Source organism: Salmo salar, chromosome ssa02 (assembly GCF_905237065.1).
Source record: "Salmo salar chromosome ssa02, Ssal_v3.1, whole genome shotgun sequence".
Classification (NCBI taxonomy): Eukaryota; Metazoa; Chordata; class Actinopteri; order Salmoniformes; family Salmonidae; genus Salmo; species Salmo salar.
Window position 1 is genome coordinate 64540513 of NC_059443.1, and position 20192 is coordinate 64560704.

The 20192-nt window shown below is 43.2% G+C and overlaps 2 protein-coding genes across 4 annotated transcripts; one reads left to right on the forward strand and one right to left on the reverse strand.

Moving 5' to 3' along the window:
* The first annotated feature begins 1042 nt into the window (after positions 1-1042).
* LOC106590256 (volume-regulated anion channel subunit LRRC8C-like) lies at positions 1043-11363 on the forward strand. Of its 3 annotated transcripts, XM_014181069.2 has the most exons (4): positions 1043-1280; positions 4260-4408; positions 8264-8397; positions 8666-11357. In XM_014181069.2, exons 2-4 carry the CDS (start codon positions 4268-4270, stop codon positions 10845-10847), a joined length of 2457 nt encoding a protein of 818 aa, XP_014036544.2. In that variant the 5' UTR covers positions 1043-1280; positions 4260-4267; the 3' UTR covers positions 10848-11357. The 3 variants fall into 3 exon arrangements, with proteins under 3 accessions (XP_014036544.2, XP_014036561.2, XP_014036552.2); XM_014181086.2 differs by lacking the exons at positions 1043-1280; positions 4260-4408 and adding an exon at positions 5295-5330 and having other exon boundaries at positions 8666-11363; XM_014181077.2 differs by lacking the exons at positions 1043-1280; positions 4260-4408 and adding an exon at positions 7509-7554 and having other exon boundaries at positions 8666-11363.
* A 5564-nt stretch (positions 11364-16927) lies between these two features.
* cdn2d (Cyclin-dependent kinase 4 inhibitor D) lies at positions 16928-19045 on the reverse strand. Its single transcript, NM_001141112.1, is given in 3 exon segments — positions 16928-17993; positions 18434-18603; positions 18945-19045. Coding segments are annotated over 2 exon segments (537 nt in total). The 5' UTR covers positions 18578-18603; positions 18945-19045; the 3' UTR covers positions 16928-17600.
* Positions 19046-20192: the final 1147 nt, after the last annotated feature.

Here is a 20192-nt window from a genome sequence, read left to right on the forward strand (position 1 = left end):
TACAATGTGAGCAAATTAGGTGAGATAAGGGAGGTAAAGGCAAAAAAAAAAGGCCATGGTGGCAAAGTAAATACAATATAGCAAGTAAAACACTGGAATGGTAGATTTGTAGTGGAAGAAAGTGCAAAGTAGAAATAGAAATAATGGGGTGCAAAGGAGCAAAATAAATAAATACAGTAGGGGAAGAGGTAGTTGTTTGGGCTAAATTATAGATGGGCTATGTACAGGTGCAGTGATCTGTGAGCTGCTCTGACAGCTGGTGCTTAAAGCTAGTGAGGGAGATAAGTGTTTCCAGTTTCAGAGAGTTTTGTAGTTTGTTCCAGTCATTGGCAGCAGAGAACTATAAGGAGAGATGGCCAAAGGAGGAATTCGCTTTGGGGGTGACCAGAGAGACATGCACTGCCAGTCTTATGGATAATTTTATAAAGATAAATTATTTAACGCTGTGTACCTGTGCTTGTCCTGATTGTTATAGAGTTATCAGTGTGTGTTGCAATCCATAGTTTTTTAAATATATATAAAAAAGGCATTCTATTCATCCCCTGCCAAAACTAAGCTGTTCTTTCTCTGTTTTAACAATGGCTCCCTTGGTGGAGGTCGCGTAAAATGCAATTTTTGTTTAAAAAAACGACTTGTTGCAGCACCCAAAGAAAATAAAGCTGTTACACAGGCCAAACAGTTACAAGGTACACATTAAAGAATGGGCATTTCTGCAAGTATCGACTGTTACTGACTCAATGTAGTCGGAGGTACACTCTGCCGACCCTCATCGCAACTCGGCTCCATTGAAAAATATGGAGTTGAGTTATATAAATACAGACCAAGAAAGAACCAAAAAATGCTAAATAATAATGATGATGCACTTATCTTTATTCTAGATCAATGTCAAGGTGACATTCCTATTTAATAGCCTATGTAAGCAAAAAATTGACATATCCATAGATTTTTTTTGCCACACTGTCACTGGGTGGGCCAGTCAAAGTAAGATTAAGCGTCGATGCGTCGTACGTATTTTAGGAGGCGGAAGGCTTGCATTACCTGTATGGACTTCGACAATCCTGTGTGGCGTGGTAGGCTACTGAACGACACCTCACACTCAAGCAGTTATCTCAAACTTAAACTTGGGTCCATGTTGTCATCGACTAAAAGCCGAAAACAATAACTATTTCCCCGCCTCAATAGCCTATTGACTTGCCTGGCAGCGATGGGTCGGCGTTCTGATACTTTCTGTTAGGAAGGCATCTCGCGGACTACCCCCCGTGGATCTCGCACGAGCTCAGGTAAGTTGCCGCTCTGAAACAATTCATATCAGAAATATTTAGGAACTTTTTTTTTTAAAACGTATTCTTTATCTTTCATACATTTGAACTTAAAAAAGAACGTCCATGAATTGTTTTGAAAATAGATTATGTGAAATAGATTACAAACTACTTTTGGAAACGAAATTGTGTCTTCAATTTTGTCTGACAGATGCTTTTCTCACAAGGAATGGCAGGGGCCATAACGAACTATAAAATCAATTGGCTCATGTGCAAGAAGCTGTGTTTTCCTGACTCATTGTGTAGTGTACTGTAATACATGTGTCATAAAGTGTCAGTTTTTTAAATATAGGATAAGTTATAGGCTGGCTACCCTATAAAAGTGTCGGCTACTTTCACAAAGCATGTTGAAATGTTCATGGTTTTGGTCAATATAAGTAAAGTTTTCAGAATGAAATAGTTGCATTCTCAGTCATTAGCTAGGCTATTTGCTTTAAATACACTGACACGAGGGAAACCAAATTACTAAGCCTGTTGTGAAATGGTCATGTACCTCTTGAATTTAAAACACCCAAGATATGATTACCTCAACTGTATCACTTTCCTTAGAGACCTCTCTTTGTTGATCAGCCATTGTTGTCTTATCATACTATAGAGAACAAAAATCTAAACACACCAGCCTGAAACACAATATGCATACATTTCAAAGGTTTTACTGAGTTACAGTTCATATAAGGAAATCAGTCAATTGAAATAAATCCATTAGGCCCTAATCTATGGATTTCACATGACTGGGAATGCAGATATACATCTGATGCTCACAGATACCTTAAAAAAAGGTAGGTACATGGATATTGCCTAGTTATATAAAGGATCAATAATAATATTTTTTTTAAATATGAAAAGTAGTCAGTATCTGGTGTGACCACCATTTGCCTCATGCAGTGCGACACATCTCCTTCTCATAGAGTTGATCAGGCTGTTGATTGTGGCCTGTGGAATGTTGTCCCACTCCTCTTCTACGGCTGTGCGAAGTTGCTGGATATTGACGAGAACTGGAACACGCTGTCGTACACGTTGATCCAGAGTATCCCAAACATGGTCAATGGGTGAAATGTCTGGTGTGTATGCAGGCCATGGAAGAACTGGGACATTTTCAGCTTCTAGGAATTGTGTATTGCACATTTTAGAGTGGCCTTTTATTGTCCCCAGCACAATGTGCACCTGTGTAATGATCATGCCGTATAATCAGCTTCTTGATATGCCACACCTGTCAGGTGGATGGATTGTCTTGGCAAACAATAAATGCTCACTAACAGGGATGTAAACAAATTTGTGCACAACATTTGAGAGAAATAAGTCTTTATTGCGTATGAAACATTTCTGGCATCTTTTGTTTCAGCTCATGAAACATGGGACCAACACTTTACATGTTGCGTTTATGTTTTTGTTCAGTGTAGTTTATCCACTTTGGACTACAGTTCCGGCTACAGGCCAGCCCCTCATTTTCCCGTGCAAGGATCATAGATACTGTAGGAGACACCTCAGGAGAAACATATTCTATTCCCTCCCCTATTCCCTCTATTCCATCCCCTTTTGAAAACACAAAATAAGTCTTTCTTCCTAAATTATAGGTTATTATCAGGTGTTGCTTATAATCCAGTCTTTGTGTCAGATGAGTTTTCTAAGCAGGTTGGCATTTAGTGTCATGAATCTTGCCCTGGAGGTTAGAGACCTCTCTAATGCCCAGAAAGCTCAGATTCAAACTCCCATTCACCAGCCCTGCAAGCGTCATAATGTCAAAATACACTCAGTGGCCAGTTTATTAGGCACACCACCCTGTTCACGAAATGGATCGCTCCTGAGTCACGGGGCTGTGGCTTGCTATATAAAGCAGGCAGACAGGCATCGAGGCATTCAGTTACTGTTCGATTGAACGTTAGAATGGGCAAAACGAGTGACCTAAGGAACTTTGAGTGTGGTATGATCGCTGGTGCCAGGCGCGCCGGATCCAGTATCTAAAAAATGGCCGCCCTCCTGGGCTTCTCACGCACGACAGTGTCTAGAGTTTACAGAGAATGGTGCGACAAACAAAATGGCCCCATCCTGCCTGGTGTCAACGGTACAGGCTGGTGGCGGTGGTGTACTGGTGTGGGGAATTTTTTCTTGGCAAATGTTAGATTCCTTGATAGCAATTGAGCAACAATTGAACGCCATGCACCAAACAAGTCAGGCTGTTTGGAGGCAAAGCGGGGCCCGACCCGGTACTCTATGGGTGTACGTAATCAAATTGGCCATCGAGTGTACGTTCGTTACTCACCAAATTTTTGCTGAGCAACTATCTTTATTTACTACCGTTACGGCCGGTATGCACTTCCAAAAAAGGTTGCTTGTAAATGTTTACTTAGACCTTTTTTGAAAGTACCTACCGGCCGTAACGGGGGTAAATGAAGATAGTTGCTCAGCGAAACTCTTTGGTGAGTAACAAACATATTTTGACATTATAATGCTTGCAGTGTTGGTGAATGGGAGTTTGAATCGGAGCTTCCTGGGCGCTAGAGAGGTCTCTAACGCACAGATACTGGGGCTCCTTGTAGGCAGCTCTGCAGAGTGGTCACTAGCTGGCACAGCCACAAAGACATACAATCAGATTGTAACCTTAACCTTGACCACACTGCTAACCCTAATCCCTAACCCTAACTTTAAATAAAGACCAAAAGCTCATTTTTACAATATAGCCAATTTTGACGTTACAGCTGGCACATCTAGCAGAAATCGCTCGGTTCTGCCTCCAGGGCAAAATTCATGACAGTAAATGTCAACCTGCATCTTCTAATGTGGGGCAGGCTTACTAACCTAAACATTGATATTTATAGTGACTATAACTAAAGCCATACATTATGATATGTTGTTTATGATATGCTTATTTTTGGTTTAATCCTCAACTGCTCACTTCCTCATTCTTTCTGCATCCTCCTCTTCTTCCTCACTTTGCTACAGTGATCAGGATGATACCAGTAACTGAGTTCCGGAACTTTGCCTCATCACAGAACCCCGAGTTCCGGGTTCTAAAGCCATGGTGGGATGTGTTCTCGGAATACCTATGTATCGCCATGCTCATGATCGGTGTGTTCGGATGCACCTTACAGGTAAGACTAAACTCAAACAAACTAACCACCAATGAAGGTATACATTTTCATTGAATGATGAGTAGATTTAAGTAAAAACTGGAACATTCACTGTCTTCTTGGTAAGCAACTCCAGTGTAGAGCCTTGTGTTTTAGGTTATTTTCCTGCTGAAAGGTGAATTCATCTCCCAGTGCCTGGTGGAAAGCAGACTGAACCAGGTTTTCCTCTAGGGTTTTGCCTGTGCTTAGCTCCATTCTGTTTCTTTTGTATCCTGAAAAATCCCCAGTCCTTAACAATTACAAGCATACCCATAACATGATGCAGCCACCACTATGCTTGAAAATATGGAGAGTGGTACTCAGTAATGTGTTGTATTGGATTTGTCCCAAACATTTTGTATTCAGGACAAAAAGTGTATTGCTTTTCCATTTTTTTGTTTGTTGCAGTTTTACTTTAATGCCTTGTTGCAAACAGGATGCATGTTTTGGAATATTTTTTTTCTGTACAGGCTTTCTTCTTTTCACTCTGTCAATAAGGCTAGTATTGTGGAGTAACTACAATGTTGTTGGTTGATCCATCTTCAGTTTTCTCTTATCACAGCCATTACACTCTGTAACTGTTTTTAAGTCACCATTGGCCTCATGGTGAAATCCCTGAGTAGTTTCCTTTTTCTCCAGCAAATGAGTTAGGAAGGACACCTGTATCTTTGTAGTGAATGGGTTTATTGATACACAATCCAAAGTGTAATTAATAACATCACCATGCTCAAAGAGATAATCAATGTTTGTTTTTTATTTTATTTTTACCCATCTACCAATAGGTGCCCTTCTTTGTGAGGCATTGGAAAACCTCCCTGGTCTTTGTGGTTGAATCTGTGTTCGAAATTCACTGCTCGACTAAGGGACCTTAGAGATAATTGGATGTGTGGGGCACAGAGATGAGGTAGTCATTCCAAAATCATGTTAAACACTATTATTGCACACAGAGTGAGTCCATGCAACTTATTATGTGACTTGTTTAGCACATTTGTACTCCTGATCTTATTTAGGCTTGCCATAACAAAGGGATTGAATACTTATTGACTCAAGACATTTCAGCGTTACATTTTTTCTAAATTTAAAGAAAAAGAACAAAATTCCACTTTGACATTCTGGTTGTATTGTGTGTAGGCTAGTGACAAAAAAATCTCGATTTAATCAACTGACCCACCTGAGAAAGTCAAGCTTTCGTAAGGCACCATTCTAATCGGGGGGAGGGGGGGGATATTTTTCTTCAAATATTTTTAGATTTTTTGTTGTGATTTATCAGTGGGTGCTGCAGCACCCTCAGCACTTTTACTTCTTGTGGCTATGGAGGCCGATAACATCAGTCAGAGTAATGATGGCCAACTATTGAATTTTGTAGTTTTGTCAACAACAAAAAACTACACTGCTCAAAAAAATTAAGGGAACACTAAAATAACACATCTTAGATCTGAATGAAATAAATAATCTTATTAAATACTTTTTTCTTTACATAGTTGAATGTGCTGACAACAAAATCACACAAAAATAATCAATGGAAATCCAATTTATCAACCCATGGAGGTCTGGATTTGGAGTCACACTCAAAATTAAAGTGGAAAACCACACTACAGGCTGATCCAACTTTGATGTAATGTCCTTAAAACAAGTCAAAATGTGGCTCAGTAGTGTGTGTGGCCTCCACGTGCCTGTATGACCTCCCTACAACGCCTGGGCATGCTCCTGATGAGGTGGCGGATGGTCTCCTGAGGGATCTCCTCCCAGACCTGGACTAAAGCATCCGCCAACTCCTGGACAGTCTCTGCAACGTGGCGTTGGTGGATGGAGCGAGACATGATGTCCCAGATGTGCTCAATTGGATTCAGGTCTGGGGAACGGGCGGGCCAGTCCATAGCATCAATGCCTTCCTCTTGCAGGAACTGCTGACACACTCCAGCCACATGAGGTCTAGCATTGTCTTGCATTAGGAGGAACCCAGGGCCAACCGCACCAGCATATAGTCTCACAAGGGGTCTGAGGATCTCATCTCGGTACCTAATGGCAGTCAGGCTACCTCTGGCGAGCACATGGAGGGCTGTGCGGCCCCCCAAAGAAATGCCACCCCACACCATGACTGACCCACCGCCAAACCGGTCATGCTGGAGGATGTTGCAGGCAGCAGAACGTTCTCCACGGCGTCTCCAGACTCTGTCACGTCTGTCACGTGCTCAGTGTGAACCTGCTTTCATCTGTGAAGAGCACAGGGCTCCAGTGGCGAATTTGCCAATCTTGGTGTTCTCTGGCAAATGCCAAACGTCCTGCACGGTGTTGGGCTGTAAGCACAACCCCCACCTGTGGACGTCGGGCCCTCATACCACCCTCATGGAGTCTGTTTCTGACCGTTTGAGCAGACACATGCACATTTGTGGCCTGCTGGAGGTCATTTTACAGGGCTCTGGCAGTGCTCCTCCTGCTCCTCCTTGCACAAAGGCGGAGGTAACGGTCCTGCTGCTAGGTTGTTGCCCTCCTACGGCCTCCTCCACGTCTCCTGATGTACTGGCCTGTCTCCTGGTAGCTCCTCCATGCTCTGGACACTACGCTGACAGACACAGCAAACCTTCTTGCCACAGCTCGCAGTGATGTGCCATCCTGGATGAGCTGCACTACCTGAGCCACTTGTGTGGGTTGTAGACTCCGTCTCATGCTACCACTAGAGTGAAAGCACTGCCAGCATTCAAAAGTGACCAAAACATCAGCCAGGAAGCATAGGAACTGAGAAGTGGTCTGTGGTCACCACCTGCAGAACCACTCCTTTATTGGGGGTGTCTTGCTTATTGCCTATAATTTCCACCTGTTGTCTATTCCATTTGCACAACAGCATGTGAAATGTATTGTCAATCAGTGTTGCTTCCTAAGTGGACAGTTTGATTTCACAGAAGTGTGATTGACTTGGAGTTACATTGTGTTGTTTAAGTGTTCCCTTTATTTTTTTGAGCAGTGTATTTTGTTCAAAACATAATTGTTTTTACCCTTAAGTGTGTGTATTTTACTGTATTTATTCTTGGGATATTGTTTTTCAACAGGAAAAATTCAAAAGATAGCTGGAGTGTTTCTTTAAAGCACATAGCAGATTAGCCCCCGGGGCATCATTGCAACAGCTGAATGTAAGCACCTAATGGAACTGTTGGATCTTGACAGATTTTGGCAGTGTGTAGCCTGTAGCGATAAGAATAGGTGTGCCTACAGTGTATGAAATAAAAATACTTGGCATTACTTACTTTATGTAAATTAAATATAATTTGACCTGAATAAGTTTACCTGTTATTAGTGATATGTGAGGACAACTTAAAAAGCAAAATAATGTACAATCATATGTAGAAAGCATTTGGCCCTGGATTATGAAAACATTTTAGATTTGATTAGTGTGTCCTGTTTGAATCTACTCCTGCCACGTAACAAAGCATTCTTATCAGTGGTGGTGACCTCCAAGTGGGAAGGGGAAAGAGAGACACACTAACTAGTGTTTCCCCTATATGCATTTAGCACCGCCGCTGCTAAATCGACCAATGTTTTCCCCTGGAATCAGGTCACTAACTCCGTATTTAATATGTCATCTTCTCATCACACGATCCTAATCATTGGTTGATATCAGACCTGGGTTCAAACGGTATTTGAAAGAAAACAAATACTATTTGAACCCATGGCTGTTAGATATAAACTGGAACAGGAAAGAAATAGATCCCAAAAATCTAAGCCTTATGTTATGTATGTGATTAGAGGTAGACTACTCTGCATGTTGTTCCATTGCCTAATCTTTCCAATAGCACTCACTCTGCTTCTCTTTCTCTTTTTCCCTCCCTCTCTCCGTCATAGCTCACCCAGGAGAAGATCTCCTGCCTTCCCAGCCATTTCTCCAGCTCAACTCCAGAGGCCATCGATTGCAGCCACATCCGCAGCCACGGCGAGAACGAGACATGGGAGCACCATACCTTAGTCAAGCCCGTCAGGTAGGTAGCCTAGAGCTAGAGGTTAGAATCCCAGCTCCTAATGGGGGAAATCTGGTGGCCAGATAAAGCAAAAAGACACATGTCTATTTGGATAGTTTGGATCTGTTGATAACCAACTTCTTGCTAAGGTTAGGGTTAGGTTTAGAATAAGGTTTACGTTTAGAGTATAGTATTTGGGTTAGAGCGAGGTTAGTAGATAGTTAGTTGAAATTTTACTGATAGTCTGTACAGCATCTACAGATGGACTATCCAAATTCTTCTTTTACAGCCCTATCATCCGGGAGGTGTACGGACGCAAGAACAACCTTGACATCCACCAGTACATCTTCGTCAACCATTACTGCTACGAACGAGCCGTGCACTGGTACGGCAAGTACTTCCCCTACCTGGTGGTAATCCACACATTGATCTTCATGGTGGCCAGCAGCTTCTGGTTCAAGTTCCCTGGGACGTCGTCCAAGATCGAGATCTTTGTCACCATCCTGGGGAAGTGTTTCGACTCACCGTGGACCACCCGGGCGCTGAGTGAGGTGTCTGAGGAGCGTGGCGAGGAAAAGATGGTGATATGGAGGAAGAACACCATGTCGAAGTCGATGGCATCGGCGTTCGCTGCCTCGCCGGACAGTGAGCCAGGGGAGGAGGAGGAGATGGTGGGACTTCTCCGGCAGTCGTCCATCAAGTCAAATCCAGAGAAGAAGAACCCGGAACTGCAGCCAGCGGATTCACTCTTGGACAAGAAGGAAGGGGAGCAGGCTAAAGCTCTGTTCGAGAAGGTGAAGAAGTTCAGAACGCATGTGGAGGAGGCGGATCTGCTTTACCTGATGTATGTTCTCCAGACCTCCCTCAAGGTCTTCAAGTTCGTCCTCATCACCTGTTACAGCGCTGCATTGGTCCCCAACATTGAGATTGTAGTTCGTTGCTCAGTTCCTCCAGAGCTGACCGGCTTTGAAATCTACTGCTGCAACCACACCAAAGCCCACCTCTTCTCCAAGCTGTGCTACTGTTACATCTGCTTCGTGGGAGTCTACGGACTTCTGTGCATCTACACCCTCTATTGGCTCTTCCATCGACCTCTTAAAGAGTACTCCTTTGAGCATGTTAGACTGGAGACGGGTATCAACGACATCCCAGACGTCAAGAACGACTTTGCGTTCCTCCTCCACCTCAGCGACCAGTACGATGCGCTCTACTCCAAACGCTTCGCCGTCTTCCTCTCCGAGGTTAGCGAGAGCCGTCTTCGCCAGGTCAACCTCAACCACGAATGGCCCGGCAAGAAGCTACGGGGCCGCCTCTCCCGGAACGCTGACAACCGTCAGGAACTCCATCTCTTCATGCTCCCGGGTCTCCCCGACACCGTCTTCGATGTTCCTGAAGTGGAATCTCTCAAACTGGAGCTGCTAAACAACGTGACTATTTCCTCCAGTGTAATCCAGCTAGGTTCTCTCCAGGAGCTGTCCCTCATCCACTGCCCTGCCAAGCTCCAGCTGGCTGCCCTGACCCACCTCAGAGAGAACCTCAAGGTCCTCCGGCTAGCCTTTGAAGGACTGGAGCAGGTACCAATGTGGATGTACACACTTCAGAGCCTCGAAGAGCTCCACCTGAGTGGCACTTTGACCCACGAACTCTCCCGCAGCGCAACCTTAGACTCCCTGAGAGAACTCAAAGCTCTAAGAGTCCTGACGCTTCGCTGCCGCCTAACCAAGATCCCTCCGAGCGTTGGGGATGTGGCAGTCAACCTCCAGCGTCTCTGCATCTATAATGAGGGCCTCAAACTACAAGCCTTCAGCAGCCTAAAGAAGTTGACCAACCTGGCCTCTCTGGAGCTGACAGGATGTGAGCTGGAGCGCATCCCCAGCGCGGTCTTCAGCCTGTCAAGCCTGCAGGAACTGGACCTGAAGGAAAACAAGTTAACGACAGTAGAGGAGATCCTGAGTCTACAACATTGCCGGCGCCTGGTAACTCTTCGTCTCTGGCACAACGGCATCACCTACATCCCTGAGCACATTGCTAAGCTGAAATCCTTAGAGACGCTGAACGTCAGTTGGAACAAGCTCCGGAAACTTCCGTCACGTCTCTTCTACTGCACCAAGCTCCGGCACTTGAACCTGTCCCACAACCAGCTCACGTCGCTACCAGCCGAGGTAGGGATACTCCAGAGTCTCCAGTTCTTCTCAGCAGCCTTTAACTCCCTGGAACAGCTGCCGGAGGAGCTGTTCTCCTGCAAGAGGCTCAAGACCCTGGCGTTGGGAAACAACTGCCTGCTCTCACTTAGCCCCAGGGTGGCTAACTTGGCCCAGCTAGTGCGCCTGGAGCTCAAGGGGAACAGACTAGACTCTCTACCTCCGGAGATAGGGGACTGTCCCCTGTTGAAGACCAGTAATCTTGTGGTAGAGGACAACCTGCTGGATCTACTGCCGTCGGATGTACGGAGCAGGATGAAAGACAGTTGAGAGACACTTACTTTGCTTACTTTAAAGGGCTTTTTACTCCTGCTGGTACATAGGCTGCTGACAACAATTGAGAGATAGGATAAAGGGTCAGGTTTGGTAACACTTGATTGGTCAGAGCTGTCAGCTCCGTGGGAAAGGATTGGACCTCTGGGTGGGTTTGCAGTTATGAGGGATTCACTTTTTTAAAGGCAAATAAGAGCCCGAAAGTACGAGAGGACAAGTAAGGACAGACCTATGGACATACCGTAGCATATAAGGTTCAAGAAATGACTTTTTGGAGGGACATACAGTATAGTAATAGAATAATTAGTAAATATAATATATTTTGGTCAAATCATCTTCAAATCATGTTCACCTACTTATTGCCATGACTATACTTTTTAAAATGTTTTTTTTTAATACAAAGATGTCTATCAAATTGTCCTTGATGAAATGTCATCCTTAAAGCGTATGTCATATGATGATTCTCTTTTTTTATTTAACTTGCTGGTGGCTTGGACATCGTTGCTCATGAAGGCTGTCTTGCAGGCTTGTTAATTAAGGGCACTATTCAATCTGTATCACTGAAGTGTATTGCACACTAGAAATACTGTAAAGGTTATTCCCGATTGAGCTGACCAATGCAAAGTTTACCGTGAGTGCAGCCTCCACTAACTCTGAATTTCCATGATATGGATTGATTAGAGCCTTAAGTTTACAGAGAAAAACTGGCAAAGTGAGTTACTGTTTTATGCCATAGAAAGGATGGAGGGTGATATGAACACACATGATACAAGGTAGTGGGAGGAAAACATCTAAGTATCAGTTTCTCGCTTCTCAAAGATTATACCTCTCTTGTTCAATTTATTTACCTGCTAGATTAGTTGTGTACGACTAGAGGAACCATATATTTCTGAGATCTCTAAAGAGAGAACTTCAGTTGCATCCAGCCAGAGAGTAAAAGGGATGGTGATTCTGTATCATGTTCAACTGGTTGTTTCATACAACACAAAGGGTTGTTGTATCACTGTCATGGAGATGTGACAAACGCAGAGTGAAATCTTTTCAATGCCGGTGTCTTGGGAGTTTGACCTTTTCCCACATTAACTGAGTGACTTGGAGAGTAACTCATTGAATGAATGTTTTTCATTGTGTTTTATGCATATCAGTTGAAACTAGATGGAGGCCAATTCAACTAGCTAATCATATACTGTAATACTGTAAGCTTCATTATGATACACTGCAGTACATTCATAAAGTGAAATGTGTTATTTTACAATGTAGCACACCACAACCACACAATCATGACACTGGTAGGCAATGCACAAATGTATTTCACAACGTTTTTACAATCCACCTGTAATGAGTGAATGACGTGGACCCAAGTGAAGCTTCCTTATTCCTTTGTTGTTGTCATCCCTTGGTGGTTTTGACTACCTTTTCAGCATGTGAGTCACACAACCAATGTTAAGAAATAAATGAGGGCTGAATCTAAGGTCAGCACTATAAAGGGTTGTACCTAGTACTATACTGTAGTAATACTGTAGCAGTATGAGGAGTCAGCTGACAGTACTATACTGTAGTAATACGGTAGCAGAATGAGGACTCAGCTGACAGTACTATACTGTAGTTATACTGTAGCAGAATGAGGATTCAGCTGACAGTACTATACTGTAGTAATACGGTAGCAGAATGAGGACTCAGCTGACAGTACTATACTGTAGTAATACTGTTGCAGTATGGGGAGTCAGCTGACAGTACTATACTTTAGTAATACTGTAGCAGTATGGGGAGTCAGCTGACAGTACTATACTTTAGTAATACTGTAGCAGTATGGGGAGTCAGCTGACAGTACTATACTGTAGTAATACTGTAGCAGTATGAGGAGTCAGCTGACAGTACTATACTTTAGTAATACTGTAGCAGTATGAGGAGTCAGCTGACAGTACTATACTGTAGCAGTATGAGGAGTCAGCTGACAGTACTATACTTTAGTAATACTGTAGCAGTATGAGGAGTCAGCTGACAGTACTATACTGTAGCAGTATGAGGAGTCAGCTGACAGTACTATACTTTAGTAATACTGTAACAGAATGAGGAGTCAGCTAACAGTACTATACTGTAGTAATACTGTAGCAGTATGAGGAGTCAGCTGACAGTACTATACTTTAGTAATACTGTAACAGAATGAGGAGTCAGCTAACAGTACTATACTGAAGTAATACTGTAGCAGTATGGGGAGTCCGCTGACAGTACTATACTGTAGTAATACTGTAGCACCATGGGGAGTCAGCTGACAGTACTATACTGTAGTAATACTGTAGCAGTATGAGGAGTCAGCTGACAGTACTATACTGTAGTAATACTGTAGCAGTATGAGGAGTCAGCTGACAGTACTATACTGTAGTAATACTGTAGCAGTATGAGGAGTCAGCTGACAGTACTATACTGTAGCAGTATGAGGAGTCAGCTGACAGTACTATACTGTAGTAATACTGTAGCAGTATGAGGACTCAGCTGACAGTACTATACTGTAGTAATACTGTAGCAGTATGAGGAGTCAGCTGACAGTACTATACTGTAGTAATACTGTAGCAGTATGAGGAGTCAGCTGACAGTACTATACTGTAGCAGTATGAGGAGTCAGCTGACAGTACTATACTGTAGTAATACTGTAGCAGTATGGGGAGTCAGCTGACAGTACTATACTGTAGTAATACTGTAGCAGTATGAGAACTCAGCTCTTTCAACAGGTTGCATACTTTACTACAGTATTATACTATAGTGATAGTACTAGAAGGCAGGGATGTAGTCAAGTCACTAAACCTTGACAGCAAGTTCTTTATGCTCGAGTCACGAGTTGAGTCACGAGTCCCTTGGTTGTGCTAAAAGCTGCGGTTCAAAACATGTTTAAATGTCAAACGTGTTAATATGTTGCACATTGTAAGGATAACTAGATAACACAGCTCTCTAACATTTGCTGTTGTAGCTAGTACAGTATGTTAAGTTATGCAGCAAGAGAGGTTTTCTGACAGTCACTACTGGTCGAGTCCAAGTCCAATTCCCCACTGGTTGAATCCAAGTCGAGTCACAGTTCTAGACTGGAGTACTACAACACTGCTCGGAGGTATCAGGGAGCAGTTTAGAACATACAGACATGTACAAAAGGCATCAGGCCATTGATCTGATTATTTACAGATGCAAGTTACTGCACAATGCCACAATGGACTGGGTCAGACACAGCCATGTTAACACACAAACACCAAAGCGTTCCTGTTGTCAGTGTGTTGTGTTTCTCCTCCTGTAGAAGGAGCCCAGTCATGCCCTGCCTTTTGTCTCCATAACAAGGGTTCATATCAGCCAAGCCAGGAACATACATACCTCAGTAATACCTAATCACACAGGCCAGCCCACACACTGACAATCACAGACAAGGCCAATGGGGGGAAACTGCACTTCCCTGTTCATGCTGGAGCTACAGTAGGGGAGTAGACTAGGTTGGAAGGTGGGGTAGTGGATAGAGAGAGAGCAGCCAGTGGAAATTTCCAAAGGTGTGCAGACAGCACTGTTTGTCACACCAGTGTGTCCGTGGTATGCACATGCACACACGCACGCATCCAACTCTGCTCTGCCAATCATTTCCTTTCCCTTTCAGGCAGTAGTGTCAGTTAAAGGTTGATCTGGAGTTTGGAAATGACATCCAGGATTAGTCAGACACAACACAGTTTAATAACCCCCGAGACAGAGCCATAGACAAGCCCTAACGGAGCCCTAACCTCTGGCCTAGATCTCCGGTAGAGCTGATAGAATTCGATAGGTGCACAAAGTATGGTAATTGCCTTTTCTGGCCTTTTAATAGGCTGGGTAGAGTTCTTACCGTATTGTTTACACCTAACAAATCACTATCAGATCTACACAGGAGGGGCTAGGGATTGTTCCTGGAAGGAGTAATAGGTCGGGTGTTGACTAAACTGTGCTGCTTAGCAAGTAGAGCACAAGCACAAGTCTCTGAATGCGTATCATGTTATGTTTGTTTCGGTGTGTACCAGCCAACAGGTCTGGCCATCCTAATGTAATATTTACACAAATAGGAGTTGATCTCATCTCCTCTAGGTGAAGATACTTCCTCTAGGTGCCTCCCAGCAATATAATTTAATTCCAGCAAACTTGAGAAATGTTTACCAACTGCATGATTTAAGTTACTCAGCGTGTTGTATATCTGGGATAGCCTGGTTCCAGATCTGTTTGTGCTGTGTTGTTAATGCCTATGGTCATTGGCGTGATAATGACCATAGGCGTTGGCAAGATGGCACAAACAGATCTGGGACCAGGCTATATCTGGGAGGCAGGAACTGTGTCAATGTTTCCTATCCTAACAGATGTGATAAGCTCATAATGACTCATTATATTACTTCATCATGCATGCTAAATATACAGAAATTGAACCGGTATGATGGAAAGGTCTAGCATGGGTACCAGTCTGTTTATCTAACGTTCCACTCCTTGTTCTCCGTGTCATATGCCAAAGATGTTTAGCATGACAAGGAGTGGAACGATAGCTAAACCTACTGGTAGCCAGACTAGGAAAGTTCATTGTTATCATAACATCATCATGTCACAATACTGCTTAAGCACTATTTACGCCCCAAATACAGGTATTTCATAGGCACAGATCTAGGATCACATTATTTCCCCCCATTGTCAAAAGAAGAAGTGATAAGGATGTTTTGTTAGGTGAATTTTGGCTTGTGGCACGTACTGTAGGAAAACAACACATTCATTGTGCCAGGCAGTGCCCTTCTATGCCTGGACTTGGGTAAACTGCCTGGACCACTCTTAACCAAACAGGGCCTTCATTCATCCCTGTGTGTGTGTGTCCGTGCGTATATGTCCAGATATTTGCCGTTACCTTTGCGTTTTCTCTGTGTAGTACATTCCATTGTGGAGTCATTAGAAATGTCCTTGTTGACTCACCTTGGAGTTAACACTCATGAGTGCAAAACAGAATACAATGGACAATGTTACCTCAGGTAAAGTACAGGTATAGTATCTCTGTAGCCACATTCACACTGCACTTAGCCCAGGGCTAAAAGCCTCCTTACTTAGCCCAGGGCTAACAGCCTCCTTACTTAGCCCAGGGCTAACAGCCTCCTTACTTAGCCCAGGGCTAACAGCCTCCTTAGCCCAGAGCTAAGAGAATGCAGTGTCAAAAGGCCTCATGTAAGATGTTTTTTTTTTTAGAAATGCCAATACAATAGATTAATAACACAACTGTTTCGGTTTACAATACAAAGGTATGACAGTCACGAAGAGAAGACTCTTAAGCCGTAAAATATTTTCTGTCTATAATCTACATATGAATTTGTGAAGGTTCTTAAAATTTTATGAAACCACCACATTATCTCAAAAGTGTTATGGGGACACCTGTACCTAGTCAGGTTTGCCCGTAGAGATAGAGAAGACTCATGGATATAACCCGTTTCAGCATGAACATCGCCATTGAGGGCTGCCGCCATTTTAAAGTAGTCAACTGGGTGGGGATTCCTATGGGTTGTAGCCTCAATAGCGCTGCCACAGGTAGCCTAGTGGTTAGAGCATTGGGCCAGTAACCGGAAGATTGCTGGATTGAATCCGCAAGCTGACAAGGTAAAAATCTGTCGTTCTGCCCCTGAGCAAGGCAGTTAACCCACTGTTCCCCGGGCGCCGTGGATATCAATTAAGGCAGCCCCCCACACCTCTCTGATTCAGAGACACATTTTAGTTCAATACATTCAGTTGGACAACTGACTAGGTACCCCCCCTTTCCCTATCACAGATGCTATAATGGCACAGATCTAAAGATTGAAGTCCTCTATGGGTTTGCCTCTCTTCTTGGCTCCACAACTCTAGTTGGATAGTGACCTCCTGTGGCTACAATAGAGTACTGCACTTGTCAAAATCCTTGTATATGGACTTCATGGTGTAATAATATAGAAGATTCTTTTGATCAAGATTCTGAATTGTAATAGTCAGACATAATTCTAATTGTATAACCTGTTGCTATTTTACCAACAGTAACTCTTTAGCTAAGTCCCATAGAATAGAAACAAAAAATAAAAGGTAAAGCTAAACACTTTATTTTGTGCTTGTCTTCCAAGGAATGAATACTTAATTTTCAATAGTATTTGTATATAAATAACATCTCAAAAAAACAAAACCGACAATAAATGTAGCTATTTACAAAAGTTCATAAGAATATTTTCAATAAATAAATACATGTAAAATTCCCAAAAATTCTAAATATGCCTAATAAAAGACACGTTTTCAAAGATAAACACAACTACCATGCAATGCAGTCATCATGGGATACACCATGTCAAGTCAAAATATCAAAGTTTGAAAGAAAATCACAAACAGTTCAATTTCCTTCACAATGAGGACTAATAATGCAATATAAGTCATCACAAACACTCAATAATAAAGCCATGTACAAGTGTGCACTTGTGAATCAAAGAGGTGAAATTTACCATCAAAAGGTGCTTTGCTCTGTGCAAAAATGGTGTCCAAATAATGTCCACCATACTTATTCTTCCATAAGCTGCCAAAACAGGACGGTAAACACAAGCCAACCTCGACCAGTTACTAAAAATCATACTTTACAAAGTAAAGTTTAAATCAACGAATTCAAGTCATCAGGTTTTGAGAGAGTGTAGGTAAGGTAGGTGTAGAAGGGGAGTCTATGCACCATCCAATTCGGCATAGAGAGGGGGGTTGGTGGTAGAGTCCATCTAACTTCTAAAGAGGGAGCGGTGGGGAGTGAGAGAACACTTTAGACTCCAGCTGTCTCTCTAGAAGCTCCACGACGTCCGGTGTACATGACGATGAGGCTCGGGCGAGGTCCACCGCTGTCTCTCCACTGGTGTTGGGATGTTTCAGGTTGGAGAGTGGTGCAAGGAACTCAATGACGTCCCGGTAGCCCTCTCGGACAGCGATGTGGATGGGTAGGGTGCCGGTGTGGTCTGGCCTGTTGACTGACGCGCCGAACTCCACCAGAACCCGGAGTGTGTCCACGAAGCCAGTGCGTGCCGCATCATGTGCCGGTGAGACTCCTCGCCGGTCTGTGATGTTTGGGTCGCCTCCGTGCTCCAACAGTAAGCTGGCCACGTTGGAGTTGCCCATCATCATCACCTAGGGAGAACAGAAGGAGACTTGATGTTAAAGGGCGTTACCAAATGTTATTCATCACATGATGCAGTGTTTGACCTTTCCCTAGTGGGAGAGAGTTCATGGGATTGTAACAATTTAATGTTGAAGAATTATAAAGGATATAGGTAGCTGGGTTAGGTACATTTGTCAGAATGGTTGTCCAACACTTTAGCTATTAATGAGCAATAGACAAGGTTGTTACTTGATGCTTCAAAGAAAATAGTTTAACTCTGGTTTTCACTGTATCTCATTCAAACAACAAGGTATAACAAACCATGGGCTGACAGATCTGTTGTTGTTGTCTCCCTCTCCCACCCACACAGACTTAGTTAGCTACCTATATTACATTCAAAGCCAACACAGTTTGAGTCGAAATATTACAGGCTAGGACACAACGAAAGTTCAATGAGGAAGTTGGTTACCTGTAGAGCGGTCTTGCCAAATTGATTGACAGTATCGGGGTGTACTCTGCATTCCGGCCCTAGCATCCTCCTGACCTCGTCCGTATTTCCCTTGGCTGCGGCAGCGGTCAGGCTCTTGGCCGCATCACTCTGACTCAGGACCATTGTGGACGGATTTCTATATTTTCTCCCTAAAATATGAATAGAAGAAATAGCTAGTTGAGTAGCTACCCAGTATCTAATTGTAATCAACTGTTCGAGTCTAGTTACGCTAGCCAGTTCCTCTTGTTAGCTAGCTCACTATCATTTATCCCCAACCAGCAAACGTCAGCAAGCTAGTTGCCAGTAGTTCAACCAACACATTATAGTGAGAACAAAATGCCAACAATAAATATATATTACACACACACTTCACAACGTTATTTCCTAGAAATTGTGGAGCCCAATTCTAGCTAGCAGCGCAGGATAATAATGCTAGCTAGTAGCGAGCAGTCTCAAAGGGGAATCAAAACTCATATAAAAAGGTAGTTACCTTGTCTGTTTTGAAAAGATCCCGACCGTTACAGGCTCTTCTTTTCTGTCCTTTTTCCGAGATACTTTTTAAATAAATCACAGCAGTTAAATGTTGAATAACTTTGAAGGCTGCAGGACCTTTAATTTGCGCGCTGAGAACTACGCTACCGTTTACCCAACCAACATTTACAAACATTGGACAGAACGTATCTCGACCAATCAGCGCGTTGAATGGCGAGGTGGGTGGAGTAATGACTTGGTTGCCACCATACAGTCACTGGTTGCTACAGTATCACTGTGGTAACAGTTGAGTCGACCAATGAGAAGCCATAGCGTAGAAGGCGGGCAATTTTGCGGACGTTGATGTCTTCAAAGTACATTCATTCATATTTCTAAAATGTGATAGTAAGTCTCCAAAGTCATGTAGAAAAAAAGGCGGGTTATTGAAGAAATCGTTCTCAAATGCCCGCGATTGACAGATGTGTCATTAAAACGCGCCAATCGGTGTGAAAAACGTTTGATATGTGATTTTATATACTTTCTGGCTAAAATAGCAGCTAGTATTTTGGATGATATAAAACAATAAATGTATAGCTAAAATGTTTTGTTCATTAAATGTAATAATACACAAGAAAAACACACCCATAAAGCTTCAATGACATACAACTCTCCTTCCGTGGCCTCCAACTGCTCTTAAATGCAAGTAAAACGAAATGCATGCTATTCAATCGATCGCTGCCTGCACCTGCCCGCCCGTCCAGCATCACTACTCTGACTTGTAGTTGTCCACATATTCTAAGTACCTAGGTGTCTGGTTAGACTCTAAACTCTCCTTCCAGACTCACATTAAGCATCTCCAATCCAAAATTAAATCTAGAATCGGCTTCCTATATCGCAACAAAGCATCCTTCACTCATGCTGCCAAACATACCCTCGTAAAACTGACCATCCCCAAAGCCAATTCCTACTTTGGTCGCCTTTCCTTCCAGTTCTCTGCTGCCAATGACTGGAACGAACTACAAAAATCACTGAAGCTGGAGACTCATATCTCCCTCACTAGCTTTAAGCACCAGCTGTCAGAGCAGCTCACAGATCACTGCACCTGTACATAGCCCATCTGTAAACAGCCCATCTATCTACCTCATCCCCATACGGTATTTATCTTGCTCCTTTGCACCCCAGTATCTCTACTTGCACATTCATCTTCTGCACATCTACCATTCCAGTGTTTAATTGGATTTTTTTGTTGTTATTCTGTCTCTCACTG